Here is a 27,217-nt window from a genome sequence, read left to right on the forward strand (position 1 = left end):
ATGAACGGACAATGGATAAGCCAAAAAGTAACAATTTAATGTTGTGAAGCGCACAATGAAGTACAGACAATAACAATAGTGCGGAATGTCAATCATACACAAGGTGGCGTGTGGCAGGCTCGAAGATAGAAGACGTCTGGTGATAGAAGAGCCGGAACCCACACAGCTTCCACCACCAACGGATCTGAAGAACACCAGAGCCGCCAAGCCCTGCGCCCCAGGTGGCCGCTGTCTTCAGCAGTCAGACCCGGTACTGCTGGCAGAGAACAGAAACAGTTTGATGAGTGTGAGTTCGCACACTCAGTAATCCCACAGTCAGTGTTCAGTTAGGAGGGAGAACCTCCACCTCCAATCACACACTCATACAGCTCCTTGTGAAACCACTTATCTGGTTGGGGTGTGAGGCGAAGCCGTCGCAGTCCACACCAAATGCCAATACAGCAGATAAGTACACTGTCACAGGAAAACGGCTGTAAATGAGATCAGACTCTTGTTCAGTTTAAGCAGAGAATATTACCTGTATGGTAGCTGATTTCTCGGCGGGCAGGTGGAGTTGCAGTCCGGCTTTTATGGTGGTTGACGTAGATGAGTGACAGCTGGTGGTGATGATGTGACAGCTGTCACTCCACTGGTTCCGGCGCCCTCTCGTGCTTGAAGCCCGCACTCCAAGCAGGGCGCCATCTGGTGGTGGTGGGCCAGCAGTACCTCCTCTTCAGCGGCCCACACAACAGACAGGTTGGATTTGAAGCAGAACCAAGTTTCTGTACAGGAAGTGTTTTGTTGCTTACTTGTTGATGTTTTGATGCTGACTTGTTGTTTTGGGGAGGTGATGATCTAGTGGATAAGCTTGGGGCTTGAGACCAGAACATGGTTGGTTCAAATCCCCGTCAAGATGGAAATCACTAAGGGCACTCTCTTTAATCCCTGAGTTGCTCCAGGTGCAGTGAGCGCCTTGTATGGCAGCACCCTGACACCAGTGTGTGTGTGTGTGATCGTGTGTTTGCGTGTATGTATGTGAATGTGATGCATCACTGTAAAGCGTGTTTAGCTTCTGATTCCGGTGGAACACTGGGTTCTAAGTGCAGTTTGTTGTTGTCACCAGTGGGCGTCAGTATTTTGCTCTGGGTTCTGGACACACTTTCTTGATACACGCTGTGCTTCAGAATGCTGGAGACCACGCCCTCCTGCCGCGGGTGATGCTCCGTTTCCCCTCAAACATTCACTACATCAAAGTGCTGCAGAGCGTGAGTTACCTGCTGCTGACACACAGGAAGCTGATTGGCTGCGTTAAACCAACTCACAAAGTGTGTGTGTATGTGCGTATATGTGTTTCTTTGTGTGTGTGTGTGTGTGTGTGTGTGTGAGTGCATGTTTGTGTTTGTGTATGCGTGCCTGTTTGTGCATTTCTTTGTGTGTGTGTGTGTGTGAGTGCATGTTTGTGTTTGTGTATGCGTGCCTGTTTGTGCATTTCTTTGTGTGTGTGCGTTTGTGCGTGTTTGAGTGCCTGTTTGTGCATTTCTTTGTGTGTGTGCGTGTTTGTGTGTGTTTGAGTGCATGTTTGTGTATGCGTGCCTGTTTGTGCATGTGTGTGTTTATTTGCGTGCGTGTAGGAGGAGGGGCTGGTCAGTTGTGATGTCATGCCAGATGTGCTGATGAACATGGTAGTCGTTGACTGCGTTGTGTCCCGACTCGTGCTCGCTGCCAACACACAGGTGAGCATCAGCCAATCACAGAGTGTTGAGCTGCAGCAGTGAGACAAAATGTGCTGCTTCCTGTAGGTGAATATGAGCTTCCTGTTGGACGTTAACCAGAACAGCACTCCGGGTGACATCATTATCAGTGCTCACGCCAGCAGGTAAGGACACGCCCCCTCCACCTGTCAGAGTTCCATTTTATAGTCAGAAAAAGTTTAAATGTGCTTTTAACACATTTGAGTAATTTTCTGTTTGATCTAATCTGTTTGAAAAGTGACCAATCATCTTTCATCACGGTGCTGCGCCATATGGTCACTGAACAAAAGTATAAATGCAACACTTTTGTTTTGCTCCCATTTTTCATGAGCCGAACTCAAAGATCTCAAACATTTTCTATACACAAAAGACCTGTTTCTCTCACATATTGGTCACAAATCTGTCTACATCTGTGTTAGCGAGCACTTCTCCTATGTCGAGATAATCCATCCCACCTCACAGGTGTGCCTTAGGCTGGTCACAGTAAAAGGCCACTCCAGATTACACCCACGCAGGTATACACACACGCAGGTATACACTCACACGCACGCAGGTATACACTCACACGCACGCAGGTATACACGCACGCAGGTATACACGCACACAGGTATACACTCACATGCACGCAGGTATACACGCACGCAGGTATACACACACGCAGGTATACACTCACATGCACGCAGGTATACACGCACGCAGGTATACACACACGCAGGTATACACTCACACGCACGCAGGTATACACACATGCACGCAGGTATACACGCACGCAGGTATACACGCACACAGGTATACACGCACGCAGGTATACACTCACACGCACGCAGGTATACACTCACGCAGGTATACACTCACGCAGGTATACACGCACGCAGGTATACACTCACACGCACGCAGGTATACACACACGCAGGTATACACTCACGCAGGTATACACGCACGCAGGTATACACGCACGCAGGTATACATGCACGCAGGTATACATGCACGCAGGTATACACTCGCACACACGCAGGTATACACTAACACGCACGCAGGTATACACACACGCAGGTATACACACACGCAGGTATACACGCACGCAGGTATACGCTCACACGCACGCAGGTATACACTCGCACACACGCAGGTATACACTCACACGCACGCAGGTATACACACACGCAGGTATACACACACGCAGGTATACACGCACGCAGGTATACGCTCACACGCACGCAGGTATACACTCACGCAGGTATACACACACGCAGGTATACACGCACGCAGGTATACATGCACGCAGGTATACATGCACGCAGGTATACACTCGCACACACGCAGGTATACACTAACACGCACGCAGGTATACACGCACGCAGGTATACACACAAGCAGGTATACACTCACATGCACGCAGGTATACACGCACGCAGGTATACACACACGCAGGTATACACTCACACGCACGCAGGTATACACGCACGCAGGTATACACGCACGCAGGTATACACTCACACGCACGCAGGTATACACTCACGCAGGTATACACTCACACGCACGCAGGTATACACACATGCACACGTAGGTATACACCCACGCAGGTATACACCCACGCAGGTATACACACATGTACACGTAGGTATACACACATGCACATCCAGGTATATGCACACGCAGGTATACACCCACGCAGGTATACGCACACGCAGGTATACACACATGCACATCCAGGTATATGCACACGTAGGTATACACCCACGCAGGTATACACACATGCACATGCAGGTGTACACCCATGCAGGGATACACACATGCACACGCAGGTATACACCCACGCAGGGATACACACATGCACACGCAGGTATACACCCACGCAGGGATACACACATGCACACGCAGGTATACACCCACGCACACGCAGGTATACACACATGCACACGCAGGTATACACACATGCACACGCAGGTATACACTCACACGCACGCAGGTATACACGCACACAGGTATACACGCACGCAGGTATACACTCACACGCACGCAGGTATACACTCACGCAGGTATACACTCACACGCACGCAGGTATACACACACGCAGGTATACACTCACACGCACGCAGGTATACACACATGCACACGTAGGTATACACCCACACAGGTATACACCCACGCAGGTATACACACATGTACACGTAGGTATACACACATGCACATCCAGGTATATGCACACGCAGGTATACACCCACGCAGGTATACGCACACGCAGGTATACACACATGCACATCCAGGTATATGCACACGTAGGTATACACCCACGCAGGTATACACACATGCACATGCAGGTGTACACCCACGCAGGGATACACACATGCACACGCAGGTATACACCCACGCAGGGATACACACATGCACACGCAGGTATACACCCACGCAGGGATACACACATGCACACGCAGGTATACACCCACGCAGGGATACACACATGCACACGCAGGTATACACCCACGCAGGGATACACACATGCACACGCAGGTACACACCCACGCAGGTATACACACGCAGGTATACACACATGCACACGCAGGTATACACACGCAGGTACACACCCACGCAGGTATACACACATGCAGGTATACACACATGCACACGCAGGTATACACACATGCACACGCAGGTATACACACGCAGGTACACACCCACGCAGGTATACACACATGCAGGTATACGGACACGCAGGTATACACACATGCACATGCAGGTATACACACATGCACATCCAGGTATATGCACACGCAGGTACACACCCACGCAGGTATACACACATGCAGGTATACGCACACGCAGGTATATACCCATGCAGGTATACACACATGCACATGCAGGTATACACATATTTGATGAAGCTCAGCGGCCTCAGTCATAACCACTTCATCTTCACACAGTTCACCCACACGACTTAACAGCACGTCTTTAGTTTGTGCCTGCTCATGTCCTGTCTAAAGGCCCCCTGACACTTTCACGACTTTGATGCACGCACGTTGTCATAACGATCCCACCCGCTGTGTTCCCAGCTGGATGCAGTGCTTTGTTCCACTGGCTGCCCCACGCTGACTGCTGGACGCTGCATATTAGTGCTGCAGCTATCGATTATTTTAGTAATCGAATATTCTGTCAGTTATTCTCGTGATTAATTGAGTAATCAGATACAAAGTACTTTTGCGTTTTTAACATTAACAGTCCAGGGCTCTCCCTACGTAATGGCACAATGTCACTGCGTCATCACACAGACTGTCAAATTTCGTGTGTCCCTTTCTGTTTTCCTGGGTAATTATTTATTTTTTCCACATCTTTACAATTTTTGGATCTTTCCACGGCCAAAGTCTTGACATTTTGCTGAAATGGTGATGGGATTTGGCTTTCTGGTTTTTGTTTTCCCCAACTTGTAAAAGTTTTTTAAGGTTGGTAAACTGGGTCCCTGCGTGATTTTTTTTTATTTTTTTTATTAAATCCGTCTTTCTCTGATTCGGCAGATGCAGCTGGAGGCTGAACATGTGAGCCTCACAGTCAGTTTTTTTATTATTATTGTTTTATTTGAGTTACCGTGTTTGTGAAGTGTTGTGTGTTGCCCAAAAAAGCAAAACACTCAGTGTGAGTCTGAGCAAAGCAGAGAAGGAAGAGTGGACTTCTTCCAGAGACTGTCAGTGTGTCAGTGTGTCCGGGGGCGGAGCTGTGAGGGCGGAGCTGTGAGGGCGGAGCTGTGAGGGCGGAGCTGTGAGGGCGGAGCTGTGAGGGCGGAGCTGAGCTGCTCACACCGGGCAGAGGGGCAGAGAGAGGCAGCCGTGTGAATAGCCACTCCCCATATAGAGCGGAGAGCAGGCAGCGGACGAAACTATGTTAAAAAAAAAAAGACAAACACACTGCTTCACTTTAAATGCACAGTAAGCTATTTCAGATGATCAGCGTGGACCGTGTTTCTCCTAAAAGGCTTTATTTCACTCTGTGTGTCACGTTGGAAAGCTGTAGCTATTGTGCTAATTTGATTAGCACTTACTCTAGTCTTCTTCTGTTTGTTTTTCTGGGGATGATACAGCACCACACACAGGCCTGGGATATGTACTACAACATTAAACGAAGCCTCCAGGCACAGAATTTGCATCAAACCTTTTTTGTAGTCGAATTATTTGAATTATTTGACTAATCAGTTCAGCCCTACTTCATATATAAAATAATTATTTCGTCGTGGATTAATCATTTTCTCTGCAAGTTGGCTGCTGAAAACAGCTCTAATTGCTTCCTGAATCACAGAGGAGCGCTCCAGCTGGGGCTGTTCATGCGCACCGAATGAGCTGGAGGAAGCATTTGGAGCCGTTTATAAAGGTAATTATTTGTCATGTTTACATTGTCATGGCTCAGTAAAATAGTTACGTGTTCTTTCCTTCTTGTGTGCAGCTGTAAAAGTATGTTTGTGACAGATTTAACATCTGATTATAATCCTTCAGACACTTCTGATGCAGTGCTCTGATGCAACCACTGACTCAGTTCACTTCTTCTTTACTCCACTTGACGAGCTGCACATAGTGTTGGCGAGCAGATTGCGTCACATTGCATAACATTTATGCGTGAAAGATTTTTTTGAACATTTCAAAATTCTCATTGCGCAATTGCATGCGCCGACGACCCTCTCACGTTCAGTCTGCACCCGTTAAAAGACGAGTTTACTCTCCAGCACAACAAAGGCATACTCGACATTTTGTATCTTTCTGTCTTTTTTAGCAATAACTACGAGAGTGAGGAGTATCTCCATGACAACCACCTGACTTTGCTCCTCCCTCTTCGATACGGAGTTGATGTAAACATCCATGGGTGAGTCACCGTCACTCTGATGAAAAATATAGACACGTATTTTTGTGTGTGTGTATTTGTCTGTATGTCTGTCTGCTTGTTTGCTTGTCTGTTCCTCAGATTCAGTTTTATGATACAAAGTCTTAAATGACATCTGAATAATGATGCCTCTAAAACTACTGTTCTGGTATTGCTAACCCTCAGTGCTGCATTTGACGCAGTTGATCATAACATACCGCTTCACAGACTGGAACGGTGGGTGGGACCTACTGGCACTGTGTTACATTGGTTCAAATCTTATTTCCTAGATTGGGACTATTTTGCCTCAATTGATAGTTATGAATCTGAATGAATAAAGATCACGTGGGGTTCTGCAAGGGTCCATTCTTGGCCCACTTTTGTTTAATATCTACATGCTGCCCCTGCTCAAATGATGGAACATCATAACATCTCTTATCATACTTATGCAGATGACATGCAACTTTACATTTCAGTGTCATCACATGACTACAGTCCTATAAGTAAGTGCATTCATCAAACCAGAGAGTGGATGTAGCAGAATTTTCTCCAGCTCAATCCAAATAAGACAGAAGTGATTGTTTTCAGTCCCAAAAATGAAAGGTTAAAGATCAGCGCTCACCGTGACTCCATGTCATTGAAAGCTACAAATCTACCCAGAAATCTGGGTGTAATTACTGACTCAGATCTGAATTTTAACAACCACTTAAATGTGATTTCTAAATCTGCCAATTACCACCTGAAGAACGTCGCTCCAGTTCAGAGTTTTCACAGAAAAACTTGCTCATGCTTTTATTTTCAGTAGACTAGTTTACTGTAATGGTGTCAGTTAGGCAGCTGCAGCTGATCCAGAATGCTGCTGCTAGAGTTCTTAAGGTCCTGTCACACCTTGATGATTTAGCCAGCGTATGCCGAACATATTAAAAAATGCTGACATAAGTCCAGTAAGTTATGGGTAAGTTTTTATAAGTTAACAGCACGTTGAAACACGCTAAAGCTCGCTGATGTTCATCCTGAAAAGCTGAGCTCCTCAAAACATTTTGGGCATGCTGAAAATTTTCAACGAGTGATTTTCCTGATATTCCAAAACGACGTCTGAAAACATTTAGCATTTTAAAGCAAGTCCCTCAGTGGTTTTTCTGCTCCAGGTGCGTTTCTGAAAGGATGCCTGTGTCATGCTCTGATCACACAGATATGGAAGTGTATTGTGTTCACTGGCTAAAGAAATTAGACCGCTGAGCTCGTAATTATGAGAAAAGCTCTCATAATTACGAGCTCAGGAGTTTTTTTGGAATCGCTTCCGTACAATGGGCTTCCGTACTTCCAGTCCCTCAGTAGAGACAAGCGTGAGAATTCACGAGTCATAATCGAAAATGGGCCAATTTGTAACCGCCGACTCTGCGCCGTGATCACACACCACTTCTATCAATCAATCAATCAATTTTTTTTATATAGCGCCAAATCACAACAAACAGTTGCCCCAAGGCGCTTTATATTGTAAGGCAAGGCCATACAATAATTATGTAAAACCCCAACGGTCAAAACGACCCCCTGTGAGCAAGCACTTGGCTACAGTGGGAAGGAAAAACTCCCTTTTAACAGGAAGAAACCTCCAGCAGAACCAGGCTCAGGGAGGGGCAGTCTTCTGCTGAGACTGGTTGGGGCTGAGGGAGAGAACCAGGAAAAAGACATGCTGTGGAGGGGAGCAGAGATCGATCACTAATGATTAAATGCAGAGTGGTGCATACAGAGCAAAAAGAGAAAGAAACAGTGCATCATGGGAACCCCCCAGCAGTCTACGTCTATAGCAGCATAACTAAGGGATGGTTCAGGGTCACCTGATCCAGCCCTAACTATAAGCTTTAGCAAAAAGGAAAGTTTTAAGCCTAATCTTAAAAGTAGAGAGGGTGTCTGTCTCCCTGATCTGAATTGGGAGCTGGTTCCACAGGAGAGGAGCCTGAAAGCTGAAGGCTCTGCCTCCCATTCTACTCTTACAAACCCTAGGAACTACAAGTAAGCCTGCAGTCTGAGAGCGAAGCGCTCTATTGGGGTAATATGGTACTACGAGGTCCCTAAGATAAGATGGGACCTGATTATTCAAAACCTTATAAGTAAGAAGAAGAATTTTAAATTCTATTCTAGAATTAACAGGAAGCCAATGAAGAGAGGCCAATATGGGTGAGATATGCTCTCTCCTTCTAGTCCCCGTCAGTACTCTAGCTGCAGCATTTTGAATTAACTGAAGGCTTTTTAGGGAACTTTTAGGACAACCTGATAATAATGAATTACAATAGTCCAGCCTAGAGGAAATAAATGCATGAATTAGTTTTTCAGCATCACTCTGAGACAAGACCTTTCTGATTTTAGAGATATTGCGTAATTGCAAAAAAGCAGTCAACATATTTGTTTAATATGCGCTTTGAATGACATATCCTGATCAAAAATGACTCCAAGATTTCTCACAGTATTACTAGAGGTCAGGGTAATGCCATCCAGAGTAAGGATCTGGTTAGACACCATGTTTCTAAGATTTGTGGGGCCAAGTACAATAACTTCAGTTTTATCAGAGTTTAAAAGCAGGAAATTAGAGGTCATCCATGTCCTTATGTCTGTAAGACAATCCTGCAGTTTAGCCAATTGGTGTGTGTCCTCTGGCTTCATGGATAGATAAAGCTGGGTATCATCTGCGTAACAATGAAAATTTAAGCAATACCGTCTAATAATACTGCCTAAGGGAAGCATGTATAAAGTGAATAAAATTGGTCCTACCACAGAACCTTGTGGAACTCCATAATTAACTTTAGTCTGTGCAGAAGATTCCCCATTTACATGAACAAATTGTAATCTATTAGACAAATATGATTCAAACCACCGCAGCACAGTGCCTTTAATACCTATGGCATGCTCTAATCTCTGTAATAAAATTTTATGGTCAACAGTATCAAAAGCAGCACTGAGGTCTAACAGAACAAGCACAGAGATGAGTCCACTGTCCGAAGCCATAAGAAGATCATTTGTAACCTTCACTAATGCTGTTTCTGTACTATGATGAATTCTAAAACCTGACTGAAACTCTTCAAATAGACCATTCCTCTGCAGATGATCAGTTAGCTGTTTTACAACTACCCTTTCAAGAATTTTTGAGAGAAAAGGAAGGTTGGAGATTGGCCTATAATTAGCTAAGATAGCTGGGTCAAGTGATGGCTTTTTAAGTAATGGTTTAATTACTGCCACCTTAAAAGCCTGTGGTACATAGCCAACTAACAAAGATAGATTGATCATATTTAAGATCGAAGCATTAAATAATGGTAGGGCTCCCTTGAGCAGCCTGGTAGGAATGGGGTCTAATAAACATGTTGATGGTTTGGATGAAGTAACTAATGAAAATAACTCAGACAGAACAATCAGAGAGAAAGAGTCTAACCAAATACCGGCATCACTGAAAGCAGCCAAAGATAACAATACGTCTTTGGGATGGTTATGAGTAATTTTTTCTCTAATAGTTAAAATTTTGTTAGCAAAGAAAGTCATGAAGTCATTACTAGTTAAAGTTAATGGAATACTCAGCTCAATAGAGCTCTGACTCTTTGTCAGCCTGGCTACAGTGCTGAAAAGAAACCTTGGGTTGTTCTTATTTTCTTCAATTAGTGATGAGTAGTAAGATGTCCTAGCTTTACGGAGGGCTTTTTTTATAGAGCAACAGACTCTTTTTCCAGGCTAAGTGAAGATCTTCTAAATTAGTGAGACGCCATTTCCTCTCCAACGTACGGGTTATCTGCTTTAAGCTACGAGTTTGTGAGTTATACCACGGAGTCAGGCACTTCTGATTTAAGGCTCTCTTTTTCACAGGAGCTACAGCATCCAAAGTTGTCTTCAATGAGGATGTAAAACTATTGACGAGATACTCTATCTCACTTACAGAGTTTAGGTAGCTACTCTGCACTGTGTTGGTATATGGCATTAGAGAACATAAAGAAGGAGTCATATCCTTAAACCTAGTTACAGCGCTTTCTGAAAGACTTCTAGTGTAATGAAACTTATTCCCCACTGCTGGGTATTCCATCAGAGTAAATGTAAATGTTATTAAGAAATGATCAGACAGAAGGGAGTTTTCAGGGAATACTGTTAAGTCTTCAATTTCCATACCATAAGTCAGAACAAGATCTAAGATATGATTAAAGTGGTGGGTGGACTCATTTACATTTACACACACACAATGCTGCTGCCAGACTTTTAACACAAAGCAGAAAGTTTGACATTACGTCCGTTTTGGTGTCTCTTCACTGGCTTCCAGTCACTGCAAGATCGGATTTTGAAGTACTGTTATTAGTTTATAAGACTGTTCATGGACTTGCACCTCCCTATCTGGCTGACCTGGTAAGGCCCTATGTACCAGCTTTGGCCCTGCGTTCTCACGGTGCAGGACTTCTGTGTGTTCCCAGTGAATAAAAAGTCTGCTGGTCACAGAGCTTTCTCCTACCGTGTCCCAGCTCTGTGGAACGATCTCCCGGCACACATTTGGCAGTCGGATACTGTGGAGACTTTTAAGTCACGTTTAAAGACTCATTTGTTTTCCCTGTTTTATCATTAGTGTTATGATGTGTTTTTATTCTTGTATTCTTTTATGGTCGTCTTTTTATTGTGTTTTAAATTTTTAATTTCAGTTTTTTTTGTTGTTCTTTTATGTTGTGTGAAGCGCCTTGAGATGAGTTCATCGTGAATTGGCGCTATATAAATTAATAAATTAGAATTAGAATTACACCTGGTCTTTTCTCGGAATTATGAGATCAGCGGCCTAATTTTTTTTTTAATCCAGTGAATGCAGTACGCTTCCATACACAGAAGCGCTGTGATGATTTAAACATTTAAAGCGCCGTTGCTGTCTGTGTGATTACCACAGATCACCAGATCAAAAAGCACTTCATTCAGATCACACCTGATTGCAGTCAATTGGTGCTTTAAAAGTTTAAATCATCACACCGTTTCATTAGTCAGGTGATGACCTGATCAGAAAGCAATCGCTCGGCGCTTTAAAAGTTTAGACTCACAGCGCTCCATTCATTCACGGCAGCGTTTCCCACAAACAGTCCACTCAGCATTCTGTACACAATGAAAATAGTCCACCAATATAAAAAAAAAAATAAATAAAATAATTTTAAATTACTCTGTTTCTGACACGCACCACACTATGCAGTACTGACCAGAACCACTGGGTGTAAACGGGGCTGTTGGCATACGCTGGCAAAACCATCAAGATGTGACAGGGTTTTTACAGAACATGAGGAAACTGGACCACGTCACTCTGGTCCTGAAATCATCACACTGGCTTCCTGTGAGTCTAAGGACAGATTTTAGAATCTGGCTACTGGTCTGTAAAGCTCTGAACGGTCATGGATCAGAACACATGCTGGATGGATGAGTTCATCCAAACTTCCTGAGTACATCTGCTTGGGACTCCGGAGAGGGCGGTCGCATCTCCTCCTCTCTCCTCTATCTCTGCTCCAACCTTCAAAGTCCCTACTTCACCAGACTGTGAATTCTTCAAACTATATTGGATTAATCATGGAATTGATCAGCTGGTCTCTGAATGCGATTGACACCATTTTTTCTACAAGAACATCAGGGCCAGGACCCTGCATGCCCAGATGGAACCTACCCTGCAGGCTATGTGCTCGACGCCTGGGAAACGTGGCGAGTCGCATGCTTTGCGCCATTCTCTGTGGAGGACGTCGAGGATTTATTCATATTTGGTTTCATAGTAGGAGGACTGGTACTTATTGGCTTATGTGCTGCCCTGACCTGCTGGAAGATTGGCAAGACGGCTGCCACCAAAACCACGACCCCTCACTTGTCTGTCATGATTAATGAGTTGGGCAAGATGATGCATTCTCAGACTGCGTTAACCCTTGAACTCAGATGCAAATTGGATAACATCTCGGCGCAAATGTGCACCTTGCAGTGGAAGACTTCAGAGACTGGGGAATATTCAGAATTGGGATCTGGATTATTCATGTGAGACTGTAAAAGTGTTTTTCACTGCTCATCCACAAACATGGCAGGCTTATCAGCCTCTGAAGATAAAATGCCCCATTGTTTTCCTCCATAAGAATCTCTCCAGCCTTGGGAAGATTGGCTGCCTCCTAATCTTCTCTAACTCCAGTACACAAGGACAGAAACTGACTCTCACATGGACAAAGACTGAAGCATGCTCCACCTCCCCCCCACCTCCCCTCCTGCTCCCATCACACACCCCATCCCGGCCACCCCTTTTCCCCTCCAGGGGCTGTGCAGTTTTAGCTGTGGCAGGTCCCCATTCCCCCCAAGCTGGAGGCGGCGCGATTCATGTTGCTGCGGCTACCACACACTCACATCGCCTCAATTTGGAAAACGAACTGTTTCAAGTTTAGTGCACATAAACAATGTCAAATGTACGAGGTCTGTTAGAAAAGTAACAGACCTTTTTATTTTTTCAAAAACCTGATGGATTTGAATCGCATGTGCTTGCATGAGCCAACCTTGAACCTTCGTGCGCATGCGTGATTTTTTTCAGGCCTGTTGGTTGCGTCATTTGCTTGTAAGCAGCCTTTGTGTGAGGATAGGTGGAGTCTCTCGTCGTTTTTTCTTTGCAAGGAAATGGCGGAATGATTGGAGCAGCGCGACTGCATCAGATTTTGCCAGAAACTGGGCGTCAGCCAGGTGGAAACCATTCAGATTATTCAGACGGCTTTCGGTGACGATGCTATGAGCGTCACACAGATTAAGGAGCGGTACAACCGGTTTAAAGACGTCCGCACAAAGGTGGAGAGCGCGCCGCGCTCCGGGCGGCCATCAACATGCTGAAATGACCAGATCATTTCCAAAGTGAAAGCTGTGGTGATGTGGGACCGTCGTGTGACTATCTGAGAAATTGTGGAAGAGGTGGACATCAGCACTTTTTCGGCACATTCCACTGTGACAGAAGATTTTGCCATGAAAAGAGTGGTGGCGAAATTCATTGGCATGAAGCTGATGGCGCAGCAACAGCGCCTCCATGATGAAGCCTCACAGGACATGTTGTGACATGCCCACCTCTTCCACAATTTCTCAGATAGTCACACGACTGAAAAGCCACCGAAAGCCGTCTGAATCTTCCGAAGAGTTTAGTTTTTTCTTTTAACCCTGCTGGGTCGTCCCCGTCATATACGATGCTTGAATACAAGTTTTCCTTAATTATACCTAACTTCTTAATGATATTAGATAGAAACTTACTTTTTGCAGAAAAGTAAACTCCACAGACTTTCGAACCAGCCCTCTGCCATGCTTGTACTCCTCATAGAAGCTGTGTGATGATGTGCACAGTGTGAGTGTCCAATCAGGAATTGGTTCACCGTCACATGGTTTTTCAGTATCTACTCATAGGGCAGATAAATCTCACGTGTTGCACCAAAGAGTCTCAGTAGAAGAGATGCTTTACTACTTGGCCCATGAATGTTGTTGAATAGGCCTCTCTGGCTCCAACAATTGATGCGTAAAGCACCTTTTACACATATGAGGGTGATTCTTTAACTACGGGCACTATTGGCCTTGTAAATGTAATTTCCACCACACCATTGCCTTACAATATAAAGCGCCTTGGGGCAATTGTTTGTTGTGATTTGGCGCTATATACATGTGCTCTGATGTCACTGTGTCAGATCCCGCTTTTTAGATACACGGCACACGCTCACCCTCCAATGAGTGTGTTTGTGTAAAAACCAGCTCTCCGTCTCTGGGGTCCGACCTTCGTGTCTCCACGGGTATTACCCGGCAGGGCTGCACAAAGGCTGTTCAAGCTGGTGGCGAGGAGATTCGTCTAGCTGCTCACTGCCTCCATCCGGACGTCCACCCCACTGAAGCTGATCTCGCACCCCGGTCGAATAGCCTTCTCAGGAACCAGGATACGAACCGGCCACGGCCGTTAACGGCAGCTCTCCTCTTATGGATCAGGACTCTTGGAATGTTGCTAGATTTTGAATTTAGTGACTCATACAGCGAGTCCCCAGGATGTGTTATTTTCATTAAAAAACCAGACTAACCTTTTAGAGCCTTTTTGATGTTGTACACCCAATAAACTTTAACTTTTACACCTTAAGAAGCATCAATAATCCAATGTCCGAGCCTTAACACTTTAACTGCATGCTTGGAAATTTATTGCAGGTTTTGCAAGTGCCAATAACATCATCAACATAGATTATATGGTGATCATTTCACAACAGTAATTCAAGTATAATTAGAATAATGATTGGCAGAGATTTTTGTTTTTAATTCAATAATTCTAACTGATCTTACTTTGACCGGGACTGGATTGACTTCTTAACAATTTTTTCTAGGAGTGAGGGAAGGAGGTTTTTGAGGTTAGGGTCCCCAGCTCGATGAACTTGATTTCCTCTTCATCAGCTATTAATCATTAGCTGACCACGATCCTTGTGTGATGTCGTAATCCTTCAGGAAGTTAATCCACATAAGAATTTATTCCGTCTTCAATCAACCAAAAGTTGATCTAATCCATTCTGGTATGCTGTGATGTTCCTTGAGAGAGAAATCGTTGAACATTCCCCACTCAGACTTAAGGCCAGTGGTTACTCTCCGTTGTTCTGCTACTCTGTGACTGGACGGCCTGAGCGGGAGTTGAAATCTCTCTCAAATGATCTTTTATGGCTCCAGTCTTTCTTGCCCTGCTTGCGACATCTTCTTCATTTCCTCTTTTTCTCTGACTCTGCACTCTTTATGAATTCATTTCATTTCACTTATTCGTAAAATACATTTTCTAATCAACTCTTAATTTTAACACATTAATACTTCATTTGATCATACTTGTCATGTTAGAATCATTCTTAGATATATTCCCTCGTCTTCACCACCGAGTTCATTCCGTGGGCCTCCCCATTTGCAATGGAAAAGTCACTTACTCCTGGAAGGTACCAAAAACTGTGCAGTTTAATCCAACAGCATGTATATTAATTCCATGGCACGTATTATATTCCAAGATGAAAACAAGCTGAAAGCAAGCTTAAAGTCATCTTTCCTGACAACTGTTTATCTCCATAGAAACTACCCAAACAATCTTTCATACAAACTGTTTAAAGGGACATTACAGTGTTGTGGTGGAAATTACGGCAATAGTGTGGGACTACAGTTTGTTTAAAAAAAATCATAACAGTTGTATGACATTGAATACCCCAATTATGTTTTGATTATTTTACTGATATTTTATTCAGAGATATTTTAAAACATTAGAAAAAACATTTCTTTACCATTCATTTTTATCATTGAAGATCAAAAGTCTGGGTGTGGGACAAGCACAAAACGGCAATATTTGCATATAATGATGCTGAAAAAAGGTGAAAAAGTCATCATAGACTACTAGAACAAATTTCTTAACACACTTTCATTGTAAAGATAACTATAAAAGTGTGAAATTTCCCCTTTTTTCTGTTTTTCATACAATATGATCAAAGGACATAATAAGTGCCCGTAGTCTAAGAATCACCCATGAATGACAGTGACCACAGTAAGAGGGCCTCATATGTGAGGAGAGGTTGTGTTCAGTGCAGGAACACACTCCAAAAAGAACAGTCAGCTCCATGGAAGTGCAAAGTTTGTGATGTGGCCCTTTGTGTAATGGCAGACAGAAATTGCTTTGAAGTGTGGCATGAAGACCAACAAAACACATAGATCATTTTGCATCTATTGTTCAAAATGTGCATTTGTGTTTATTGTTAGAATGTTTATTTTGTACATTCCTTTGTACAAGAACCCAAACTACGTTGAAAAGTGTTAAAATAGTTTTTTATTATAGTTTGCTGTGTGTTTTGAATAAATGTGAACATTATTTTCCGCTTCATTTTTTTCCTCTTATTTCTGATTGTAAACCTTTATTACATTTATATGAGCAAAGCGTCACGAAGCTCACTTACGGTGCAGGGTGTCCTAAACAGGAAGTGCCAAATTTCAAATCCACAGTAAAACAGGAAATGTTCAAATGTCAAACAATTCCTGGATTGACAGACGAGATCCCATGGAATCTCGCAGGAACTCGGTGGCAAGCTCACACTCAAACAGGAAGTGCCAGATTTTCAGTCACAGTGAAACAGGAAATGTCCAATGTTGAACACTTTCTGGCATGGGTGGAGCTAGAGCAGATGCCGGGGTTTCACTGCACTCCCCTGAAATCTGATTGGACACCAGTGATTGACATGTCACAGCACCACAAGTCTGGTTGGAAGAGCAGCATTTTGAAATCAGTGAGTCACATTGACTGCTGGGTTCCTCCTGTCCAGTAGTTGGTGCTGTGTACCACAAAAGGTTCTAACCCACCTTAGTAGAAGAAGAAAAATGTTTGCTTCAGATTTGAACTCAACACGTCATTTGAACTAACGACCTCTAATCACAGTAAACAACTGTATTTTAGGCCAGAAATGAGGTCCAGGTTGTTAAAAGCAGCATTTCTCCTTTAATTCGGGTTGCTTTATATACACATGTTTAAGCTAACAGACAGCAGCTGGTTCATGTTCTGTTGGCTTATTAGTGCAGCAGATAACTGAAACAATCCTTCAAATGGTGATACAAGCATCAAATTCAGCACAAATACAGCTGGAGCAAAATTATTGGAACTTTAACTTTTGACCCCTGTACAAACTGAAACTGACCTTTTTCACCATTCTTGCTGCTTTTACCTCATAACTCCATAACATTCAGTCACAGATTGTCCAAACTGTACCTTTTTGGAATGTTTATGATCAGGCAAATAATGTGGTGTAGTTTTCTATATGATTGGAGCATCTTTTAATTTTGACCCCTGTGTAATTCTTCAGTTGACCCCTACCTGGCTGCCTGTTGAAAATTCAAGTGACCAGTCAGTTTTTTAAAGAGCTCATGTCTCTGGATTATTTGTGCTGAATTTGATGTTTGTGTCACCATTTGCAGGATTCCACTCTAAATATTCTCTTATCTGCTGCACTATATATGAGGTGTAACATGTTGCTCCTCATTGTTTCTCAGTTGTCCTCAAAAGTATTGGAACACTTGGTATTTCACACATTTTAATTTGTTTATTCCATTTCAAATACATTTTTTTTCTAAAATTATCTTCCTTAACTCAAACTGAAAGCAAATCTCTACAACTTGATATAAATGAATTAAAAATCTAAAATCCATCTTCCTGATGAACAGTGTTGCCACAGTTACATTGAAAAAGTAATCCAATTACTGATTACTCCTTGAAAAAGTAACTTAGTTACTTTACTGATTACTCAATTGGAAAAGTAACTAAGTTAGATTACTAGTTACTTTTTTAGTTACTTTCCCCAGCTGCCGACAACAACCCTCTGCCACCTCAACATGACAATGATACTTGTTTTGTCAAAACTCACTTTATAGTCACCCTTTCTTGGCTTCAATGAAAAAAATATTTGTTTTATAAAAAGTAAAATAAAGACATCTTTCTTGACCTCATATTTAACTGTTGACAGCACTGTAACAGTAAAACTTGTAGTTTCTAACCTACATTGTTTATAAATGTAAATATAAAATTCATTCTAACATTTAAATTATCTCTAAACATTTTACTTGTCGAAATTATTATTATTTTAAGTAGTATTAGTAGTTGTAGTAAAAAAAACGGCTTCAAAACTGGACCTTTTAATCTAGGGGTGTTGTAGGGGGGGACACATCCCTCCCCCACGCCCCCATTCCATCTGGATTCACCCCTGCTTTGGCGTTTGAGCACAAAGAATAGATAACATTTATTTATGCAGAAAACATGACCAGATTTACAGGTAAGAAAGTTTTATTGTGTTTTCACATCATGTGAAGAGTTTATCATGTGAGAGTTTAGGTGCATTTGAGTGGAAAATAGTGTTAGTTGTTGACGCGTCTCGGAGGATCAGCTGTTTTTAGCAGCAGATACGGAGCGGCTCGGAGGAAAAAAAGCAAAAAAATGTCTTTGTAAAGCTCAGTGCAGGTGTGCTGTTGTCACCGCGCTTTAAGAGGTGAGGACGAGTCGTAGCTGCTGCAGAAAACCATGGATGAAAAGCTCACAGCTGCTTAAAGTGTGTAGTTCAGTCGAACCCCGACCTCCTGCCCACAGACCAAGTTTAATGCTGCTGTCGACCCACAATGCAGAAATAATAGTAACACACAGTGACATGGAGAAGTAACTTTAATCTGATTAAAGATTTGGAAAGATTAACGCGTTAGATTACTTGTTACAAAAAAAAAGTGGTCAGATTAGAGTAACTGGTGATGAAGTGGTGTAGAGGAGGATTTTCTTCAAAAGAAGACCTGTAAGTTCAGCTACAATCTGACAGAAAGTACATTTGAGATGAAAGACTAGATTTGATGTTTTGGTGAAAGAAACTTTTGTATTTCTTCATAATTGATGTAAATAAAGTCCAAGACATATTCAGTGACTTGGAAATGTTCATGTTTCATCCCCTGACTTGTCTAAAGAAAACTGGCAATAAAACTGATTATTTACAGGTTTGATCAAGTTTTAGAGATTTGCTTTCAGTTTGAGTTTGAGGAAGATAATTTTAGAAATTTTTATTTTTTGTATTTCTTGTATTTAAAATGGCATAAACAAATTAAAATGTGTGAAATTCCAAGTGTTCCAATCCTTTTGGAGGGAACAGTATCCTAACCTTATGACGAGTGCAAAATGAGTGTGGGATTATTACTGTTTTGTTTAAGAAGGTTTAATTTTCACTGTTGCTGCACTTTGTGTCAAATCATAGTCATATCGTTTATCATATTGATATGAAAATTCAGTAAGGTATATCTTCTATTATACATTCCAAATCTAAGGTGGAACTCTACTAGTGTTTACTAAGGAACACATAAATATCTTTAAAAAAAAACAAAAAGAGAGAGTAGAGCCACTGAGGTTCCTGGTCTTGAGAACCAGGGATGGTTGGTTGAAAAGCTTTTTTATCCCATGGGAACTCTCCCTACACACCTAAGCGGCTCAAGAATATGGACAGAATGTATATAAGTGACATTTACATGACAATTTATGACAATATTGAGATACGATATTGTGTCCATATTGTACAGCCCTACTGTCAACTAGCTGAAAACTTTGAACATTAATTTACATCTACATTAAAATATGCTTAAAGTGGCAGGAGGTTAAGAGGGCTGTAGTTAGGGGGGTCAGCTGAAAAGCAAAAAAAAGAAAAGAAAAAAGCTTAAAAAGGTGGGGAGTATGGGGGGCAGAGCCCATCTAGAAGCTGAAAGGTTTTAGTCATGTTCATGCTCCCAGGAACCTTTTTACTGAAAGGACATGGTTAGATGCTGATGAGCTTTTAGATAGATAAACTTTATTGATCTCACAGAGGAGAAATTCACATGTTACATCAGCTCTTAAGAAAACACACCAGGTGGGTGCAAGTACAACCCCTGGCAATAATTATGGAATCACCGGCCTCTGAGGATGTTCATTCAGTTGTTTAATTTTGTAGAAAAAAGCAGATCACAGACATGACACAAAACTAAAGTCATTTCAAATGGCAACTTTCTGGCTTTAAGAAACACTATAAGAAATCAGGAAAAAAAAATTGTGGCAGTCAGTAACGGTTACTTTTTTAGACCAAGCAGAGGAAAAAAATATGGAATCATTCAATTCTGAGGAAAAAATTATGGAATCACCCTGTAAATTTTCATCCCCAAAACTAACACCTGCATCATATCAGATCTGCTCGTTAGTCTGCATCTAAAAAGGAGTGAACACACCTTGGAGAGCTGTTGCACCAAGTGGACTGACATGAATCATGGCTCCAACACGAGAGATGTCAATTGAAACAAAGGAGAGGATTATCAAACTCTTAAAAGAGAGTAAATCATCACGCAATGTTGCAAAAGATGTTGGTTGTTTACAGTCAGCTGTGTCTAAACTCTGGACCAAATACAAACAACATGAGAAGGTTGTTAAAGGCAAACATACTGGTAGACCAAGGAAGACATCAAAGCGTCAAGACAGAAAACTTAAAGGAATATGTCTCAAAAATAAAAAATGCACAACAAAACAAATGAGGAACGAATGGGAGGAAACTGGAGTCAACGTCTGTGACTGAACTGTAAGAAACCGCCTAAAGGAAATGAGATTTACATACAGAAAAGCTAAATGAAAGGCATCATTAACACCTAAACAGAAAAAAACAAGGTTACAATGGGCTAAGGAAAAGCAATCGTGGACTGTGGATGACTGGATGAAAGTCATATTCAGTGATGAATCTGGAATCTGCATTGGGCAAGGTGATGATCAATCATCAATCAATCAACTTTTTTCTTATATAGCGCCAAATCACAACAAACAGTTGCCCCAAGGCGCTCTATATTGTAAGGCAAGGCCATACAATAATTATGAAAAACCCCAACGGTCAAAACGACCCCCTATGAGCAAGCACTTGGCTACAGTGGGAAGGAAAAACTCCCTTTTAACAGGAAGAAACCTCCAGCAGAACCAGGCTCAGGGAGGGGCAGTCTTCTGCTGAGACTGGTTGGGGCTGAGGGAAAGAACCAGGAAAAAGACATGCTGTGAAGGGGGGCAGAGATCGATCACTAGTGATTAAATGCAGAGTGATGCATACGGAGCAAAAAGAGAAAGAAACAGTGCATCATGGGAACCCCCCCACAGTCTATGTCTAAAGCAGCATAACCAAGGGATGGTTCAGGGTCACCTGATCCAGCCCTAACTATAAGCCTTAGCGAAAAGGAAAGTTTTAAGCCTAATCTTAAAAGTAGAGAGGGTATCTGTCTCCCTGATCTGAATTGGGAGCTGGTTCCACAGGAGAGGAGCCTGAAAGCTGAAGGCTCTGCCTCCCATTCTACTCTTACAAACCCTAGGAACTACAAGTAAGCCTGCAGTCTGAGAGCGAAGCGCTCTAATGGGGTAATATGGTACTACGAGGTCCCTAAGATAAGATGGGACCTGATTATTCAAAACCTTATAAGTAAGAAGAAGAATTTTAAATTCTATTCTAGAATTAACAGGAAGCCAATGAAGAGAGGCCAACACGGGTGAGATATGCTCTCTCCTGCTAGTCCCCGTCAGTACTCTAGCTGCAGCATTCTGAACCAACTGAAGGCTTTTTAGGGAACTTTTAGGACAACCTGATAATAATGAATTACAATAGTCCAGCCTAGAGGAAATAAATGCATGAATTAATTTTTCAGCATCACTCTGAGACAAGACCTTTCTGATTTTAGAGATATTGCGTAAATGCAAAAAGGCAGTCCTACATATTTGTTTAATATGCGCTTTGAATGACATATCCTGATCAAAAATGACTCCAAGATTTCTCACAGTATTACTAGAGGTCAGGGTAATGCCATCCAGAGTAAGGATCTGGTTAGACACCATGCTTCTAAGATTTGTGGGGCCAAGTACAATAACTTCAGTTTTATCTGAGTTTAAAAGCAGGAAATTAGAGGTCATCCATGTCTTTATGTCTGTAAGACAATCCTGCAGTTTAGCTAATTGGTGTGTATCCTCTGGCTTCATGGATAGATAAAGCTGGGTATCATCTGCGTAACAATGAAAATTTAAGCAATACCGTCTAATAATACTGCCTAAGGGAAGCATGTATAAAGTGAATAAAATTGGTCCTAGCACAGAACCTTGTGGAACTCCATAATTAACTTTAGTCTGTGAAGAAGATTCCCCATTTACATGAACAAACTGTAATCTATTAGACAAATATGATTCAAACCACCGCAGCGCAGTGCCTTTAATACCTATGACATGCTCTAATCTCTGTAATAAAATTTTATGGTCAACAGTATCAAAAGCAGCACTGAGGTCCAACAAAACAAGCACAGAGATAAGTCCACTGTCCGAAGCCATAAGAAGATCATTTGTAACCTTCACTAATGCTGTTTCTGTACTATGATGAATTCTAAAACCTGACTGAAACTCTTCAATGATGCTGGAACTTTTGTTTGGTGCCGTTCCAATGAGATTTATAAAGATGACTGTCTGAAGACAACATGTAAATTTCCACAGTCATTGATGATATGGGGCTGCATGTCAGGTAAAGGCACTGGGGAGATGGCTGTCATTACATCATCAATAAATGCACAAGTTTATGTTGATATTTTGGACAATTGAAAGGATGTTTGGGGATGATGAAATCATTTTTCAAGATGATAATGCATCTTGCCATAGAGCAAAAACTGCAAAAACATTCCTTGCAAAAAGACACATAGGGTCAATGTCAACGAGCAGATCTGATTTGATGCAGGTGTTAATTTGGGGGATGAAAATTTACAGGGTGATTCCATAATTTTTTCCTCAGAATTGAGTGATTCCATATTTTTTCCCTCTGCTTGGTCTAAAAAAGTAACTGAAAAACGACGAGAGGGTGGGCGACTCCTCACTCAAAGACTGCCCACAGGCGAATGACGTAACCGACAGGCGTGAGAAAACTCTCGCATGCCCACGAGGGTTCAAGCGTGTCTGATGTAATCACACGTGATTCAAATCCATATGGTTTTTGAAAAAAATAATAAGGTTGGATACTTTTCTAATAGACCTCGTATGTGTGTATATATATATATATATATATATATATATATATATATATATGTGTACGTACATGGGTGTGTATGTATATGTGTATATGCATAAACATACACATACGAGGTCTGTGAGAAAAGAAACGGACCTTTTTATTTTTTAAAAAACTATATGGATTTGAATCACGTGCGATTACATCAGACAAGCTTGAACATTCGTGCGCATGCGAGAGTTTTTTCACGCCTGTCGGTTGCATCAGTCACCTGTGGGCAGGCTTTGAGTGAGCACTGGTCCACCCCTCCCGTCGGAATTCCTTTGTCTGACAACTTGTTGAGAGACTGGCGCTTTGCTTGATCAAAATTTTTTCAGAAACTGTAAGGTAGATCCAAGTGGACACCATTCGAGAAATTCAGACGGTTTTCGGTGAAAATTTTAAGGGCTGATGAGAGATTATGGAGTGTTACTGTCGCTTTAAGGACTGCCCACGGAGCCGGACGGCACGCCGCATCCCGAGCCGCCGTCGTCAGCCTGTTTCAAGCTGAAAGCTTCCAAATTTAAGCCTCTGTTGATGCAGGACGTTGTGAGAGAACAGAGAAGTTTCAGAAGAGGTCGGGATCAGCAGTTTATCCGGACATTGCACTGTTAAAGGAGATTTTGTAATGAAAGACGTGCGGACGGATTCGCGTGTCGGCACCCAGCCGCTCATGGCGCGGCGCCACAGCAAAACACCTCCGTTGGAAGCCTTACAGGACAGATTTGAACATGCCCAGCTGTTAAACAATTTCTCAGATACTCACTCGACTGAAAGCCATCGAAAGCCGCCTAAATCTTACGAATGGTTATCAACACGGAGGTGTTTACATGTGGCGCCGCGCGATGAGCAGCTGCGTCCCGACGCGCGAATCCATCCGCACGTCTTTCATTACAAAATCTCCTTTAACAGTGGAATGTCCGGATAAACTGCTGATCCCGACCTCTTCTGAAACTTCTCTGCTCTCTCATGACGTCCTGGGTCAACAGAGGCTTAAATTTGGAAGTTTTCAGCTCGAAACAGGCTGACAACAGTGGCTCGGGGCGCGGCGCGCCATCCGGCTCCGTGGGCTGTCCTTAAAGCGACAGTAACACTCCTTAATCTCTCATCAGCCCTTAAAATTTTCACCGAAAACCATCTGAATTTCTCGAATGGTGTCCACTTGGATCTGCCTCACAGTTTCTGAAAAAATTTTGATAAAGCAAAGCGTCAGTCTCTCAACAAGTTGTCAGACAAAGGAATTCCGACTTGAGGGGTGGACCAGTGCTCACTCAAAGTCTGCCCACAGGCGAATGACGCAACCGACAGGCGTGAAAAAACTCACGCATGCGCATGAGGGTTCAAGCTTGGCTGACGTAATCGCACGTGATTCAAATCCATATAGTTTTTAAAAAAAATAAAAAGGTCCGTTTCTTTTCTCACAGACCTCGTACACATACATACATATATATATATATATATATATATATATATATATAAACATGATTGGGATTGAAAAGGAGATAGGAGCATCTTCTTTACAATATGTGAAGTGGAGTTTAGATGTGATAAGGTGACATTAGTGCAGGGATTTGTAAATGAGTTGTTATTGCACGTGATTTGTCGACATATTATTGCATGTGGTTATTTCAGTGTTATTGTTCAGCCTGACAGCAGCAGGGAGGAACGACCTGCGGTATCGTTCCTTCTTGCACTGAGGGTGCCTCAGTCTGTCACTGAACGAGCTGCTCAGCTCCACTACAGTCCGGTGCAGAGGGTGAGAGGAGTTGTTCATGATGGATTTGAACTTGGCTAACACCCTCCTCTTAGCCACCTCCTCCATAGAGTCCAGAGGACAGCCCAGGACAGAGCTGGACTTCCTGACCAGCTTGTTCAGTCTCTCTCTCTCCCGCTCTGTGCTGCCCGGGGCCCAACAGACGACAGCATAGAGGAGAGCAGAGGCTACAACAGAGTCATAGAAGGTCTTAAGCAGAGGCCTGCTCACTCCAAAGGATCTCAGTCTCCTCAGGAGGTGGAGGCAACTCTGGCCTTTTTTGTACAGGGTGTCAGTGTTGTGGGTCCAGTCCAGTTTGTTGTTGAGGTGAACACCCAGGTATTTGAAACTGTCCACAGTCTTTATGTCCTCCCCCTGGATGTTCACCGGTGGATGAGGTGATGGTTTCCTCCAGAAGTCGATCACCATCTCCTTCGTCTTACTGGTGTTGAGACACAAGTGGTTGTGCTCACACCAGTCCACAAAGTCTGTGATGACCAACCGATACTCCAGCTCGTTCCCCTCAGACACGCGACCCACAATGGCGGAGTCGTCAGAGAACTTCTGGAGGTGGCAGCTGTCCGTGTTGTAGGTGAAGTCCGAGGTGTAGAGGGTGAAAAGGAAAGGCAAGAGGACGGTGGCCTGGGGGGTCCTGGTGCTGCACCTTAACCACCTCAGACTGACAGCCACGCAGCTGCATGTACTGCGGGTGGTCAGTGAGGTAGTTGATGGACCAGGCAGCGAGGTGTCCATCCACACCTGTGTCCTCCAGTTTCCCCCTCAGCTGCGCCGGTCTGATGGTGTTAAAAGCGATGGAGAAATCAAAGAACATGACTCTCACAGCGCTCCCGCCGGTCTCCAGGTGGGTGAGCACTCGCTGCAACAGGTAGATGACAGCATCATCTACCTACTGCAACATTCACTGACTTTTCACTGACATTTTGTGTATTGGTTCTCTTTTCACCCTGGGTGTGTATTGGGGGAGCAGATAGACAAGGTTGTGATCAGAGTGTCCCAGCGGGGGGAGGGGGGCAGAGGTGTAAGCGTCCTCCACATTAGCATAAAAAAGGTCCAGTATTCTATTGTCCCTGATTTTACACGTGACGTACTGGGTGAATGTGGGGAGGGTGGCGGAGAGTGAGGGGTGGTTAAAGTCCCCGGTGATGAGGAAGAGCGTGCATGGGTGTTGTGTCAGCAGGCGCGTGACTGTGCTGTGGATCCGCTCACAGGCAGCGGCGGCATCCACAGAGGGAGGAATATACACGCAGAGCGTAATCACACTTCCAAACTCCCATGGGAGATAGTACAGCCTCATGCTGACCGAGAGTAGCTCCACGTCCGAGGAGCAGATCTGATCCTTCACGTGAATATGAGTCCCGTTGCACCATCTCTCACTCACATAAACGGCGAGCCCCCCTCCTCTCTTTCTTCCGCTCTCCGCCAGCGTCCTGTCCGCGTGGATAAGTGTGAAGCCGTCCATGTTGATTAAAGAGTCTGGTACACGCTCATCCAACCATGTCTCTGTGAAGCACATGAGACTGCAGCCTTTATACAGCCTCTGGAAACGGGTTAGCGCTGCTAGCTCCTCCGTCTTGTTGCGGAGAGATGTTACATTCCCCATGACCACAGATGGAATATAAGTCCTTCTCCGCTTTGTCCGGCCACCCCTGCAGCCCCTACATTTCTTGCGAATGTGTGCAGGTACGTCCGGGTGCTCAGCATAGCGGGGACCCGGCCCACTGTACATTGAGTCTCTTAGTCCAAGCAGCTGATCCCGGCTATAAACAATGGGGCGTCCGGAGCTGGAAACAAAGGGATTTCCCACCCTGCCTCAAAAAGAGAAAGTTCAGTTTCCCATGTGCATACTTGCACAGGGTACCACCCACTGCAAATAAAAACAAATAAGCACCATTAAAAAAGTATTAAAAATAGCAAAAGCAGGAAAAGAGGGAGTAGAGCTGAAATAACAGGCAACATGCCTTTTCCAGGTATGTGAGAGGCAAAGAAAGAAAAAAGAGAAATACTACTTGATTGTGGGATGCAGGGTCTGTCTGTCTGTTCAGTTGTCTGCCTGTTTATCTGACTGTGTCTGTCTGTCTGTCTGTAGGTTTGTGTCTCTTTCCTCATTTATGTTTAGTGATGAAGACTCAAGTCCAGTAGACTGTTACTCTGAGAGACTCAACTACACCTACAAGGTAAGACAGCTGTCTGTCTCTCTCTCCCTGCCTGTCTGTCTCTCTCTCCCTGCCTGCCTGTCTCTCTCTCCCTGCCCGTCTCCCTCTCCCTGCCTGTCTGTCTCCCTCTCTCCCTGCCTGTCTGTCTCCCTCTCT

General features: G+C 43.4%; 1 protein-coding gene across 1 annotated transcript in view; it reads left to right on the top strand.

Annotated features, from left to right (window-relative positions):
• Positions 1 to 27,217, top strand: part of itga4 (integrin alpha 4) — a 259,368-nt gene that overhangs the window by 201,132 nt on the left and 31,019 nt on the right. Inside the window, exons 19-23 of the mRNA XM_034186123.1 lie at positions 1,103 to 1,244; positions 1,611 to 1,712; positions 1,779 to 1,855; positions 6,483 to 6,572; positions 26,995 to 27,082. Coding sequence (XP_034042014.1) covers positions 1,103 to 1,244; positions 1,611 to 1,712; positions 1,779 to 1,855; positions 6,483 to 6,572; positions 26,995 to 27,082 — 499 coding nt within the window. The remainder of the gene's footprint in view (positions 1 to 1,102; positions 1,245 to 1,610; positions 1,713 to 1,778; positions 1,856 to 6,482; positions 6,573 to 26,994; positions 27,083 to 27,217) is intronic.

The sequence above is a fragment of the Thalassophryne amazonica genome, chromosome 14 (genome assembly GCF_902500255.1).
Source record: "Thalassophryne amazonica chromosome 14, fThaAma1.1, whole genome shotgun sequence".
Lineage (NCBI taxonomy): Eukaryota > Metazoa > Chordata > Actinopteri > Batrachoidiformes > Batrachoididae > Thalassophryne > Thalassophryne amazonica.